Genomic DNA, 15598 nt, shown 5'->3' with positions numbered 1-15598 from the left:
TCCCCTGCTGTAGTAGCTAATGAACAGATAGTGATTGCTTTAAAGAGATAACTACTTACTAGGTGCATGTCTATGGTGCTGATCTGAATTAGTCAATTAATTTAAGTCGCATGTTTTTAAATGGAGGGAGGGAACCGGGGAACCCGGGGGAAACCTACGTGAGCACAGGGAGAACGTGTAAACTCCGTAGAGAAATGTCGGCTGGCTTGGTAAGGGCAAGAATCAATGACTTTCTTGCTGTGAGGCAATGGTGCTAACCACTGAGCCACCGTGCCACCCATCTAGGAAATGAGGAGGAGTAGGGGTGGAAGGGGGGATTCTTCAAAATGAAGGCTGTTATATGGAACTTAGGGTATTTATAGTGGCTTAGGAATCGTCTGATTGGTGAATCATATATTGAATAATGTACATATATATATATTATTTATATATTATTTTATATATTATTATTTTGGTGACACTTAACCGTAGGGTTTCATTAGTTCATTCATTCATTCATTGTCTTTTCAGCTTAGTCCCTTTATTAATCAGGGGTCCGCCAATGTATCCAGCACATGTTTTACGCAGCAGATGCCCTTCCAGCTGCAACCCATCTCTGGGAAACATCCATAAACACTCATTCACACTCATATACTACGGACAATTTAGCTTACCGCATGTCTTTGGACTGTGGGGGAAACCGGAACACCCAGAGGAAACCCACGCAGGGAGAACATGCAAACTCCACACACAAACGGCAACTGACCTAGCCGGGGCTCGAACCAGCGACCTTCTTGGTATGAGGCAACAGCACTACCTACTGCGCCACTGCGTCGCCTCTAATTAGTTAATGTTAATTAATATATTTACTAACAATCTAATAATGAAATAGACATGCACAGAATTTATTAACCATAGTTGAACATTCCTTAATGCATTATAAATATTATGCTTGTTTACATTATTGGTCTGTGAGTTCAAATAAACTAACAATGAACAACTACTTTCATTAACTAACGCTAACAAAGATGAATAAATACTGTAATAAGTGTATGTTAGTAAATCTTCTGTATGCACGTTCGTAAAAACATTAATAGAAACATATTGTAAAGTGTTACCCTTATTTAAGACTTTTATTATACAAATATTACATTCTTATTAGTCACTGCCAGCTGTTAAGTTATTTTGGAGGACAAAATGTATTAAATGGATAATTAATAACCATGATATTTAACTGCTGCTCACAAAACTAGCCACAACTAATGCACTATTTCTGTATGTGCTGTGATAGTTTAAAACTTAAATTCAAACTTAATCTAGCATATATCTTGTGAATCATACGTAGCATGTCATATGATCACATGAACTTAAAATGTGGTTCAAATTTCTTAGAATGAAAAAAAAAAAACTAATGCATTGCACACTGAGCTGTCAGTAAATGCGCTTCATCATATTAATGTTAGAACTACTGCACAGAAGAAACACGTACAGTTGAAGTCAGAATTATTAGCCCCCTTTGATTTTTTTTTCTTTCTTTTTTTAAAAATTTCCCAAATTATGTTTAAGAGCAAGGACATTTTCACAGTAAGTCTGATAATATTTTTTCTTCTGGAGAAAGTCTTATTTGTTTTATTTCGGCTAGAATAAAAGCAGTTTTACATTTTTTAAAAACCATTTTAAGGTCAAAATATTAGCTATTTTAATATAACTATTTTTGATAGTCTAGAAAACAAACCATCGTTATACAATAACTTGCCTAATTACCCTACCCTCCCTAATTAACCTAATTAACCTAGTCAAGCCTTTAAATGTCACTTTAAGCTGTATAGAATTGTCTTGAAATATAGCTTGTAAAATATTATTTGCTGTCATCATGGCAAAGATAAAATAAATCAGTTATTAGAATTAAGTTATTAAAACTATTTTTTAAGTTTTGAAATGTGTTGAAACATTTTTTCTACAATAAACAGAAATTGGGGAAAAAATAAACAAGGTGGCTAATAATTCAGGGAGCTAAATGTCCCTGACTTTAAATGTATGAGACATACAGTAGTGGAAAGAGTGCAGAAAAAGTACAATTACTTGCTAAAAAATGTGGTGCGAGTAAAAGTATCTGTTCTAAATATTACTCAAAGTAAAAAGTAAAAATAACTCAATGTAAAAAGTAGCCCTTTTAACAGTACTCAGGAGTAGTGAACATTTTGCTGTTAAAGTTGATGCATTTACATGCAATTTGTGTGTGTGTGTGTGTGTGTTTGTGTGTGTGTGTGTGTGTGTGTGTGTGTGTGTGTGTGTGTGTGTGTGTGTGTGTGTGTGTGTGTGTGTGTGTGTGTGTGTGTGTGTGTGTGTGTAAAAAAGTTACATTCTGTTAGGGCTGCACAATATATTGTTTCAACATCAATTTTGCAATGTGTGCATTCACAATAGTCACATCGCAGGATCTGCAATGTGGAATTTGGATTATAGTTGATCAGCAATGAAGAATTTATAATTATCTTTTACATTGTACATTAGATTTGATTATTCAATAATATAGGGGTGGGACAAAATATTGTTATGCTGATTTATCATGATAATTCTGCTAATGCCAAGTTCATTCATTTATTTATTTTATTTTTGGCTTAGTCCCATTATCATTCAGGGGTCGCCACAGTGGAATGAACCACCAACTTATCCAGCATATGTTTTACACAGTGGATGCCCTTACAGCCGCAACCACTGTGCGCTATCCACTGTGCCACTGCTTTGCCTGATTTAGCCAAGTATCGGTATTTATTTAAAGGTAAAAAAGATCTGAATTAATTCATTAGCCTTGCACTGCTACTGTTTACTGCAGTACATGAGGTGGCATTTCTTGTAATAACGGATCAATGTTGCAATTTCACTAAATATATGTGCTATTAATAAAGAAATTACATCATTATACATCATTAAAAAATATACATTATAACTTTTTGATTCAGTTTTCCCCTTCAATACAAATATCATGATATATTGTGGATGGTTTTCTGAAATATTGTTGTCATCGTCATTATCGGGTGGCAAAAAAAAAAAATCACGATTATATCGTGTCATATTACTGCACGTGAATATCTGACTTACACTTTTTTTTTGCTGTCTTATTTATTTGTTTATGGTTTGTTTGATTCACTCTACTATATGATGCGCCGTGTAGGATTTAAATCAAACTTCGCTTATCAACACATACATAAAACACGTGCATATACACCTATAAATTACTCGCATATACACCTATACTATTGGATGTTCAAAATAACATATATGAAACTTGCGCATATACATACAAACTTGACGCATGTATACACCCACATTAACACGCACAAACAGATAAACTCCATCCTCGCATAAACACCCACATTAACATGCACAAACATATAAACTTGCTGCATGCAAACACACCTATACACACACTCGCATATACATATAAACTCGATTCCCGCATAAAAACTCACATTAACACACACACATACATATAAACTTGCTGGATGCAAACATACCTGTACACACTCACATATACATATAAACTCGATTCTCACATAAACACCCACATTAACACGCACATACATATAAACTTGCTACATGCAAACACACCTATACAAACTCGCATATACATATAAACTCAATCATTGCATATGCAACATACAAAATAAAGTTCACAATCATATATACAGTCAGTTGTGTATATACATATATGCAAGTAATTTCACATGTGTATATGCATAAATTCTCAATGCGAAAGGAAGTCATTTCACTTGGAAAGGAAGTAGTTTAATTTCAACTTTAAAGTCCTTTGAGCAAAATGAACAAGATCATTATTTGTCATAAATCTATGTTATCGCAAACCTTAGGAAACAGAAATAATGCAATTAATCGATGAATTACATCTGTTTATTAATGAAAATAGATTATGCTAATTAAAAAAAATATTAAAAGATAATGCTAAGGAACGCTCCCGCAAAATTAAAGGTTTATTATGTAATTAAATTATTAAAAAGCTATGGGTGTAATAAATATAAGGTTTCAAAAGTAGTTATTTAGAGTAAAATATGTTTGTTTAATATTAGTTTTATGTTTGTTTTATTATTGGTGTCACTATTCGTCATGGGTTACGATACACACTTATGTCCAATAGGGGTCAGGAATGCTCTTTTTAAGTGGCTTTTCCTCTCAACAATAAATAGTTTAATGCACCAAAACGCTGGATGCCAGCCGCTGTAAAAATATAAGTAGTAGTTATTAAAAAGAAAGTGTCCAGAGGGTATATATAGCTGGTTCGTGAGGGTTAACTTGACCAATGTGGTGAACAGAGACTTTTAATCAGTGCTATGCTGAATAATTAACAATCAAAATGATACCAAAATCTTGAAATTATGACATCCACATTGTAAAAACATATAAAAAGCTTAATAACATAATAATTAAAAAAACTAAACAAGAAGGGTATAGGCTACATTAACATTTGCAATAGAAAAAAGGAGTTTAGTTGTTTGAGTATATTCATAGTTCTGGTTGCTTTTCAACTTGAATTTCGTTAAAGGGTTCTATCTGTCCATTTATATTTGTGTATGTAATTACCTAATTAAATAAAAGTTTTAAAAATAAAATATGTCTTATATATTTTATAAAGTCTATTTATATAGACTAATATTTGATATAATTTTATTTAACATATGTTCATAATTTAACAGGTTTAATACCTCTATTAATCGCATTCTATTTCATAAGCTTTGCAATATCCTAATTCGTAATAAACGTGTTTGTGAATTTTATTTTGTATGTTTGCACAAGTGTTATTTGGGTGGGCATTGGGCCTATAATATGCCAGTATAGGCGTGTTTGCTTGCAGTGAGTTTGTGTATATGCGCGTGTTGTTGTGGGTGTATTTGCAAGGATCGAGTTTATGTATGTGTGTGTGTGTGTGTGTGTGTGTGTATAGGTGTGTTTGCATGCTGCGAGTTTATATGTATGTGTGTGTTAATGTGGGTGTTTATGCGGGATCCGAGTTTATATGTACATACGAGTGTGTATAGGTGTGTTTGCATGCAGCACGTTTATCTGTATGTGCGTGTTAATGTGGGTGTATGCATGCGTCCAGTTTATATGTATATGCGCAAGTTTCATATATGTTGTTTTGAACATCCAATAGTATAGGTGTATATGCGAGTAATTTATAGGTGTATATGCACGTGTTTTATGTATGTGTTGATAAGTGAAGTTTAATTTAAATCCTACACGCCGCCTCATACTACTACAAGATTATTTCAATCAATCTAAAGAAATGACTTTATTCCTAATAGAGATATTCAACTCATCTGGCGAAATTGTTTTCATATTGCAATATATATTGCAAAAAAATTCAATATCGCAATGCGAGATTTTACCAACATCATGAAGCTCTAAATTATATGGTGTGTTTACTGTTTTGGGTTTTTTTTTCAGTAAATTTAGTCATCATATAATAGGCATCAGTCATCTCATCAGTGACATGCAGTTTAAACAGTCTCTGAGTCATTACATGTAAAGATTTTGGACAATTTTAATGCTTCCAAATGGTTTGCTGCATTTATAAAATCTGGACGTTTTTTGAGGTTGTTCAGTATGATGCGATTTACTTTCTATGTGCTATTTGATTGGACAGGAATCACAAGGTTGAAGGAAAATAGCTGAGTGAAAGCATCGATACACCACTTAAAAATGTACTTAAGTAAAAGTGAGAAATTCCAGCGTTATGGATGTGACATTTGCAGTAAAAATTTTAAACATAAATTCACAAAGAAAGTATATGTTGACATTATATTAAAACATCTGTTTATATTTTCCAAAACAACTAACCAGAGTAATGGGATCAGAAAAATGTCAATTTGTAAAAAAAAAAAATTATATTTTAAATGAGGAAAATAAGCATGCGTTATAGATGTGACGAAAAAAGTTAGCGAGTTTATAGTATTCAATATACTTTGTAAAAATTTTGTGAATTAAACTGCACAATCCAAAAGAAACAACGATAATCAAAAGCATAAGTGTTGGCTCACTATAGAACAAAAATAATTGATTTTATTTGACATTTTTGCATTTATGAGGAAAAGGTGCCATTATGGATGTGACACCTCTCCGTTGTGGATGTGACAGATGTGAAACTCGCACTTGTGTGACTTTGCTAAATCAAATATAATCGTTTGACATACAAACATTGACAGAGACATTTTTTGAGTATTTTTAAGCACTATATAATACTTGAAACAAAAATGTAGAAACGGTTTCACTATTTGGTTAAAACTTAGTTTTTTTCATGGTAAGGTTGACATTTGCATGGAATTGCTCAAGTACACATTTTTTAAAACTACATAATCACAATTCCTAAGAAAAACTACTGAATTACAGTAATTTGAATGTTTGTAATGTGTTACTTTAGACTACTGGTGACATAAAATAACAAAGACTGCCACACATTTTACTTGGAAATAATATTTCACAGACAGGGGCGGATTTAGTGATTTGGGGGCCCTAAGCAATTTCAACCATGGGGCAAAGAAGTTTTAAACTGCACCTTTTGTACTTATGTTTTTTTATTTATTTTTTGCTGTTTTTTGTTTTCTTATATCATTCGATGTACTTTTCTACATTTTATTGTAATGCAAAATAATAATAATAACAACATGTAAAACACCTTTTAAAACTTTCGAAACTATTTGTTTTCTTAAGATGAATTCACAACTAAACATTATTAATGAACTATTTAATTTTTTTAACTAAATCTTTACTGATTTGACTGCTAGACTGGTCCAAGATTAGGATTTAAGACCCTCACCGTACAAAATATGATAGAAAACAACGTTATATATAATTTATAGGTATCATTTATACTTCTAGGTATTTATTTGGGGGCCCTCAGATTTCTTGGGGCCCTAAGCGGACGCTTACCTTGCTTATTGGTTAAATCCGCCCCTGTTCACAGAGCGAGATTATCTTGAAAAGTGTATCACTTTTATAATCAGATACAGAGCCTGAGAATATTTGCTGTTGTTGCTCAAGGGGAATGTTGTCACATTTACATGGGGCAAGCTGTCAGAATGGGAACTTCCTCTGAAATGAATCATTTACATGCATTAACAAGTAAACTAATTTAAAAAGATAATATATTGTGGTGTTAACCACAACAACAACAAAAACGTATTTAATAAATAATATTTAGCTAATTTATTGTTTTTATTTTGAAACCTAACGTAGACAGACGTGCCTCAAAGCCTGATGGTAACTGAGAAACAGCCTTTGCTGCTTCATAACTATGCTAGTTTTCATACTGGATCAACAAGTGTATTTTGCCTGGATTCATTTTTATAAACAAACGACATGTCACCACCTACCTGTGCTCTTAGATTTAAGGAGTTTTCTGTGGTCTACAGCGTGGAGCAGGCTGAATAATCACATAAGGTAGAAGTGATATGCACAGTAGGTTTATATATAAACTCAGTGCAGCAATGACGACTAACTGTGTCGCGTAAAAGTAAATGGCACGGAAGAGTAACGCCACAGGATTGACCAGTTTCACGACTTCAGGTAAACAGTGTGGCGCTACCTAGCCCGATCCATGTGGTATATATTACAGCACATTTATTTGTTTCTGCTTAGAATGCATCTCTGCTTCCGTGAAGTAATCCGAGCCTTAGATTAGTTCCCACCAATCCTGACCCAGAACGCGGATCTGCCTCCTCTAGTGCCCTTGACGTCGCGTCGCAGCTTTATGACTGAGCAGAGTGAAACCCGGCCCCTCCCCTTTCGCTCGCTCTCTCTCGCGCTTCTACAAGAGAGATGATGATGATGTAAATGTTAATTATGTATCGTTTGTTTTATTGTTCCTTTTTCGAGGTAAAATGCATTTTTATTAAAACCACAGTGTATATCGTTCATTTTAAAGTATGCTTTAATGTTTCTTACTAAAGAAGGTGCTGAAAGCAGAGTAAGATTGTTTGAACCCCTAGCTTAGATTAACGGCCGTCCCACAGGTGTGACGTTCTTCAGAATATAATTAATAACACAAAAAAAATGTCTAAACCTGAATTTATCTTGACAAACTATATATCATATGAATAGGCTAGTACATCACATATCATTTCCAACTCTGAAATGAACATTGTGGTTTTCCAACCTTTAGTTTTATTGGGTTTTGCAGTTTTATCTGGTCAAGCAAACCCTAAATAAATAAATAAAATAAAAGTTTGACAAGACGGAACAAGTTCGGAAGACCCTCCCCTCACTGACAAAGGTCGAGAATTTGTCCCATAAATTAGCTCATTTGTGCCATTTTGACTACTATGCAATCATAAATAATAAAAACAACCCATAAAAGGCTGTAAGACCATGCGGAATCCTGGTGTGACTTCAGTTAATCAGTTTGGCCAGTCTTAACAATTATTTTTGTCCAACATCCAGAAAAAATCTGACTTAAGTAAGTCATCTTTCGCTACTGTGGTGTTTTTAATTAGAGAAAACATTTGACAAGTAATTTTAATTCCAAATCTTGGACCTTATTCTTGAAAGAAAACATGACCAATAAAAACAGTGCGAAGCACCAAAATTAATATTAAAATCAATATTAAATCAATATTAAAATCAATTTGAATACAAAATTGGCTATTTTTTTTCAAGAGGGGCTAGACAAATTGTGAAACTCTAAATTATTGTTATTATTATTATTATTATTATTATTATTATTATTATTATTATTATTATTATTATGCTTTATTTATTTTTTTAATCAAATGGCCAAATTCTGTCTGAGGAATGTTAATTTTGCTGGCCAGTTTGTTATTTGCCTAATAAATTAAACATTTTTTCTAAAGAAATATTATGTAATACATTTGTATTTTAAAAATAAATATTCATCATATTTCTTTATTTTTGGTACATCAAACAGTGTGGTTATGATGTCCATCCGACAATCTCAGCTAATAATAAGGCTTAAAATGTCACCTAAATTCAGTATTTAAATGTCATAATTAAATAGAAAATGAGGCGAATTACTTTTTTTGAGGAAAAATAACTAGCCCTTTTGCCTGGCTGGCTACGGGCCTGAGGATATAAACGAACAAAATTTTTTTTTTAAAAGTTAGGCCTAGGCCTATAACAAAGTTGCTATTGAATTTGAATAGGACATTAAACCTGGTTAAGAGGTCGCTGACGGATATATATAGGCTATTTAAAGGGATAATTTCCCCAAAAAGAATGTGTAGGCATTATGACATGTTTGGAACCGTTTTTTTATTCTGTTGAGCACGAATATATTTGTAAGCGAATATAATTTGAAGATGGTTAGAAACCGATAAACACTGACTTCCATAGTAGGGAAAACAAACAAGCTACCCAGCAAACAATTTTGTGATTAATACAGGCCTACGTCTAATAGACATCTAAACGTAGACAGTTTGGCTAAAACAAGGCTAAACTTGGGTTGTCAATAAAAATCTAATAGACATCTACGAACAGTTCAAAACTAGACTAGTCGTCAAATAGAGCGATTAGACAGACTTTATATGTGTACTCATTCATTTCTGTTTATTTGATGACTAGTCTATTTTTGGCGTATTATTAAACGTCTATTAGATTTTCAGTGACAACCCAAATTTACCCTTGTTTTAGCCAAGACGACTATGTTCTATTAGACATCCTTTAAAACAAAAATGCTGGCATACTGATTTTAAAGATGTTTTGTTTCCAAAGTAACTTATTTTGAGTTCAACAGGAAAAAGATATTCACTCAGGTTTGTGACACAAGTGATGACAGAATTTACAGTTTTGGCTGAACTCTTCATATAACTTTAAAATATGTTGAAATAGGCTACTGCATGGGAGCTGTTCAGTGTTGTGGTGCTGAAGTATTTTACGAGCCCACCCATTCATGTTCTGAGGTCTATTATAAAAAGATATTTGAACAGAAACATTTTCAACATAATGCACCAAACCATCATTAGAAAATGTTATTTATATATCCTAGAGATATATTAGAGTTATTTGAATATCCAGAAGCTATAGGCTACGTTGGTTAAACTAATTTCACAAGCAAGAATAATTTATCTGACGAATTTGAGATTTGACATTTTGTCAGAATAATAAGCGAGTTACAATTTACTCTTTAAAGCAAAATTATTGTAATAGCCTGACTATATAGTGAATGTAAACTTGCAGGTCCTGCAAACTATAAAACGTTTTCCTCAGCTTCGTCCACTAGAGGGGGCCTTTTCTCCTCAGAATGTGCGCCCAGTATGTTAATTGTAAGAGCAAGTGCCAATAATGAGTACCAGAATTATGATACTGATTATGGCATGTAAAGTTTATTTACATATGCGATATTTTCACTATATGGTTCTTAATGAATATTGCATGACGACAAAGAAAGGCTTGATCTCTGAAATGTTGCTATTAGTTCATAGAGTACGCGCGTCTCATGAAACGCAATTTTGTATTATTCACACAGAAAAAAATATATTTATATATAGCATAAGATATGTTTTATTTGGATTCCCTATCCCCTTTATCATAAGTTTTATAATCTTTTTGACAGATCAGATGTCACTGGAAATATACAACAAACCTTGCATATATATTCACATTGATTTAAAACGTTTACAGTTGGCAAACAGGCTAATACAAAGAAGTGTATAAATAATAAACATATAAAATGGGGTTTAAAATACACAGCGGTCACGAGAATATACGGATTTCAGTTACTCTCTTTAAGTTAATGACAACAGTACAGTTTCAAATAAATAAGACTGTCGTTATATCCTGAGAGTAAAAAGAATCAATCTACCATTCACAGACGAGCTTCAACAATGAAGACGGTCGCTCAAAAAAATCTTACAAATAATATTAAAAAAACACATTTAGAAAAATAAAACGTTGCATGCGCGATTGGATTTCTTTTTCTCCGGACCATTTTTACCAAAGAATTTTTTTCACTGACCCTCCATGTTTCCAGTGGGTGTCGGTGGTGAGTGGGGTCCAGGGGAAATGTCGTGCAGTTTCCTAATATGTTTTTTAAGATCAAAGTTCCTGCAGAAACCTTTGCCGCATGTTGGGCATGTGAAAGGCTTCTTGTCGTTGTGCGTGTGCATGTGAAATGTAAGGTTGTACACCTGGTGGAAGGCTTTGTTGCAGATATTGCACTTGAACTGTTTTTCTCCGCTGTGGGTCAGTTTGTGGTTCTTGTAGTTTCCTTGAAAATAAAACAAAAAACATGAGATTATATCAATCAATATTTCGCTTAGTATATATATATATATATATATATATATATATATATATATATATATATATATATATATATATATATATATATATATATATATATATATATATATATCAAATAATAGTCAATTCGAGAATAGCTACCTTTCTGATGGAATCCTTTGCCGCAGAATTCACAAATGAAGGGTTTGTATCCTGCGTGAATTCGGGTATGAGTGTTGAGAGTTGAACTTCGGTTGAAAGCTTTGCCGCATTGGTTGCATTTATGCGGTTTTTCCTGTAAACATCAAAAAAGAAACATTATTACGAAATATAAAACTCTGATCTTTTATTAAAGATATTTCACTTGCCATGGGCTATTTCCAAAACCATGCAAGGATTGCATTTGACTGAAAAACTGGTAAAGAACAATTACCGATAAATGGAAATAGATTTGGCTATTTAATTTAGTTATTATTGTTGAAATTATTGTTGTTGTTGTTATTATTAACATTATTGTTATTATTTTTACTTAAAATAAAAGACTTTGTTCAATTTTATCGTTATCCATTATCTCATTATTTCTATATCAACATTATTAAAACAAAAACTTAAATCATTGAACTCGGCACGGAAAAGCTCAAAAACGCATTAGATAATTTTCTTTAGCAGAGAAATAAAACAAAATGTAGCGCGGCGATTTCAATGAGCTTTTTTATTTTTATATATTCTCTCATTGAAACGGCAAGACATTAAAATTAAAGGCTGTTTATTGTAATGCGTGGATCCATGAACATCTTTAGAATCTTTTCTTTTCACAAAAGAATCTTTATAGTGGAAAAACTTATTTCGATTTATTCTTTATACTTATTTAACTATGAAACATGCATTAAATGTTTATTGAAAGGTTCCCCGAGGACCCAAAAATAGCTCTTCTAACCTATGCATCACTGCAAAAACGTACTGAAACTTTTATTTGTATTGCACGAAAAACAAATAAACAAGATGTTAACACCAATGGATTTTATGATCGCGACATTTAAGAAAATAATTCCAGAAATTGCAAATTAGTTGCAAAAAATTGTTTGAGATATTACACTCTCAGATTTATTTATTTGTAAACTAAAATTATGCGCATAATTACCTGAGTGTGGATAATTTTATGGCGACACAGGGTGCTCGCTTGTCTGAATCCTTTGCCGCATACTTTGCAGACGAACGGTCTGGCGCCCGTGTGAACCGGCATGTGACGCGTTAAATTATAGTGCGCGTTGAACACCTGAAATTGCAAATTGTATTAAAAATGAGAGAAAGTGAGAAGACATGCGGTGTGTGCTAAAAGATAAAACAGATTACGTTCATCTCACCTTGCCACAAACTTCACAGGTGAACACCTTTGGTTTGGTTTGAGGAGAGCCACTGTTTACTTTGGCCGCCGAGTTCTTGAACAACTTCTCCGACAAGATGTGCGCGCTCTCCTTCATGTAATGGTGCAGGTGAGAGTGAGAAAGGTCCTTAAAGGAAACGCCAGGAGGACACCTGTCCGCTACGGCCCCCTGTTTGCTCTTCTCCGAGGAGAACAGGCTCTTCTGGCGCGCGTGGAGCGGCGTGTTAAGGAGATAGGACGCCATGGGGTGCAGGTTCACCAGACCCGCGTGAGGCGGACACGCACCTTCCCCGCAGTTCAGGTAACAGACGGCGGCTCCCATGGCGTGGAACGACGACTGGTTTACCACGCGCGGCCGGAAGAGTTTGTACTGTCCGATGGCCGGAGCCGCATCTTGCTGCTCGTTCTTGTAGTTCAGTCCAATGCTCAACAGCTCGTTCGCGTTGTACGCAAAAGTATCAGGGTGGTCTAATCCATTGATGTGAAGTTTATGAGGCGGCTCGCAGGCGAGTGGCATGAGGGGGATCATGCAGTGCAACGGGGCGGGAGACTGCTTGGGCTCCGCTTTCCCCACGGGAGCTTGGAATAAGTTCGGGAACGGTATCGACTTTGGTTCGGGCGTCCTGGCCATAATCCTTTCGATCGAAAACGCGAGAGGCTTGGAGCTCGCGATCATGCTTCCTCCAGTTGAAGCCGAAGGGGCTCCGAATATTCCCGCTGAGTGGTACAGCGCGCTGTCCATGACTTGAGCGCAGCACCTGTACCCGTGTCCTCCTTTTGTAGATAAGTTTGATTCCTCTCAGTGACCCGCAAGAAAAGACATCATCAAGCGCAAAGGCCCCCCTGGCTGCTCCGCTGCTTGTCAATTGTGGACAATCAGCACTTATGTCCGCCACGGATTGCTCAATAAAGAGTGTTTTGTCAATAGCGCAACTCAGGGCTCACCACGCGCGCACGTCAAAGACACGTAAAGCAGCCCAGATGCTCGATTTAGTTATATCAATCACTAGAGCGGCTTTTTCCCCTCTCCCTCCCTGCACTTGTCCTACACATTGATGTGGGTGACTAACTGAAGAAGGTGCTCTTTATTAGCACTGTAAAGCGCTGGGCGAATCTCCTGTCCCCTCGCGCCTCGCTGTGACATCATTGTACCTCACGCAAGATGACAGGCCCGCGCATGCATCATGTTTGTCAACATTTGACATATAAAAATTGTGCGTTACCTGTTTTGGAACAGCATTTTTCTTGTGTGTGTTTTTTTAACACTTCTTTATTGAATGGGAGGGCGATTTTAAACAACATTCTTAATTTAGGGATTTTACAAGTAAAACGTGCCTGAAGTGATTGGAAATCATGGAATGGAAATGGAAATCATGGATATGATAGGCTATTTGGATGATTTTTGTTTAAACGTAATCTAATTTAAAACCTGAAAATATGATTTGAAATTAGATTTTTTAAATGTCGGTTAATAATTAGTTTCAAATGATCTAATGTGTCTACAACTGTGGAAGACGTTTTGTTTAAAAAACACAGTTACTTGATTTGTACACAATGATTTCGTGTACAGATTTGTAACCAAATTAACTCAATACATTTAAAAATGGAAATATATATTATAGACTATTTTATAAAATAAAAAAAAAAATCTAAACAAACACACAAGCTTAATATAACACTAAAAAGACTATTTTATTTTGTCATTTGTGTAATATAGGTTCTCAGTCAAGTCGATATAACTCCCTGTTCATTTCTATTTCTATTCAGAGTTTTAATGTCACTTCAGGGGGCAGTTGGTTATGTATGATCGTAATTTTACCCCCGTGGTTAAATTTTAATTGGTTAAACTGTTGGTGTTAACGCTTTTCCCATGTTACAAAGTAACATCCGTCGGTTCCACCAGCACATTTAATCTGATTTAATCCACTTGTTAATCACATAGCTAATTTAATGTGAAATATAAGCAAATAATAGGTATCATTTTTGCAGCGCTTTCGTGTGTAATTAGTGAAATTCACGCGACTGTTTCCGCGCTGCCTCACGCACTCATACGAAAAAAAAAAAGAATACAGTAAAGCTATATTAGGCATCGTACGACGTTCCTTTTCCAAACGCAAACTCGCGAGGACACTCATCTGGGAATTGTGCTGGGAAACGAGAGGTATTAACAGCAAAACGCCTCCAAGGAGCTGAGATCATGCCTTGAGAGAGAGTGAGAGAGAGTCGCGCGCTTTACAATCAGTCCGCGAGCAAAAGCAGCAATGTAAAGTGGCAGCTCGGTGTGAAAATACAGTTGACATTGATTCGATGCGAAGACTTTTTTCTTGAAGGATTATTCTGTTTAAAAGGTAATTTAAATAGAAAACGAGTGCGGCGTTTACACATTGTGCTTTTAAAATATTTTATTCTGAGATATACGTATTAATGATATTATTTTTTTATATATATATATATATATATATATACAATGCCTATTGACGCTCAGCAGTAAATGCGCTAAAATGATAATGTTTGTGTTTTCAGGGCGACTTTAGAACATTGCTAATTTTGACTGCTGTTCAATTGGAAGCAGATGGGTGTCAAATAACCTGCAATTTGGAGCTTTTTCACATAATAAGCAGTCGCCTCACCGTTGTCATATGCCGCTCCTCAGATTTCTTCAGTTGGGCTAAGGCAAGACGAGAAAATAACTCCTCTGTAATTTCACGAGACAAATGCATTTTAATATTTGTTTCTTTTTGTTCAATGTTTGGGTTTAAACCTTGTCATGCACTTTTACATTTCCATATTCTATAGCTAGTCAGTATCAGAATATCAAAAATATACTTAAACGAGTCGACAAAATAACTACTTAAAATAACTATTTTTGATTAGGCTATTTATTAACGAATTTGAAATTAAAACTATTTAGTTTTTATGCTTTCTGATAAGACTTGGTAAATAAGAGGATGCGTTTCATATTTCAACGTAGCCTATAATTTCCCTGAA

At 34.5% G+C, this 15598-nt stretch overlaps 2 protein-coding genes across 2 annotated transcripts in view; both read right to left on the bottom strand.

Annotated features, from left to right (window-relative positions):
- aass (aminoadipate-semialdehyde synthase) overlaps positions 1-7629 on the bottom strand; it is a 65554-nt gene extending 57925 nt beyond the window's left edge. Inside the window, exon 1 of the mRNA XM_056451558.1 lies at positions 7365-7629. The gene's annotated coding sequence lies outside the window, so the exon portion shown is untranslated. The remainder of the gene's footprint in view (positions 1-7364) is intronic.
- Positions 7630-10952: 3323 nt separating this feature from the next.
- Positions 10953-13352, bottom strand: fezf1 (FEZ family zinc finger 1). The gene is made up of 4 exons (XM_056452316.1): positions 12591-13352; positions 12368-12502; positions 11389-11521; positions 10953-11212 (listed from the first exon to the last, which is right to left on the bottom strand). Exons 1-4 carry the CDS (start codon positions 13350-13352, stop codon positions 10953-10955), a joined length of 1290 nt encoding a protein of 429 aa, XP_056308291.1.
- Between the last annotated feature and the right edge of the window lie 2246 nt (positions 13353-15598).

Source organism: Danio aesculapii, chromosome 25 (genome assembly GCF_903798145.1).
Source record: "Danio aesculapii chromosome 25, fDanAes4.1, whole genome shotgun sequence".
In the NCBI taxonomy this organism is placed as follows: Eukaryota; Metazoa; Chordata; class Actinopteri; order Cypriniformes; family Danionidae; genus Danio; species Danio aesculapii.
Note: the sequence above shows the minus strand (reverse complement) of the source record. Positions and strands in the feature narration are given on the sequence as shown.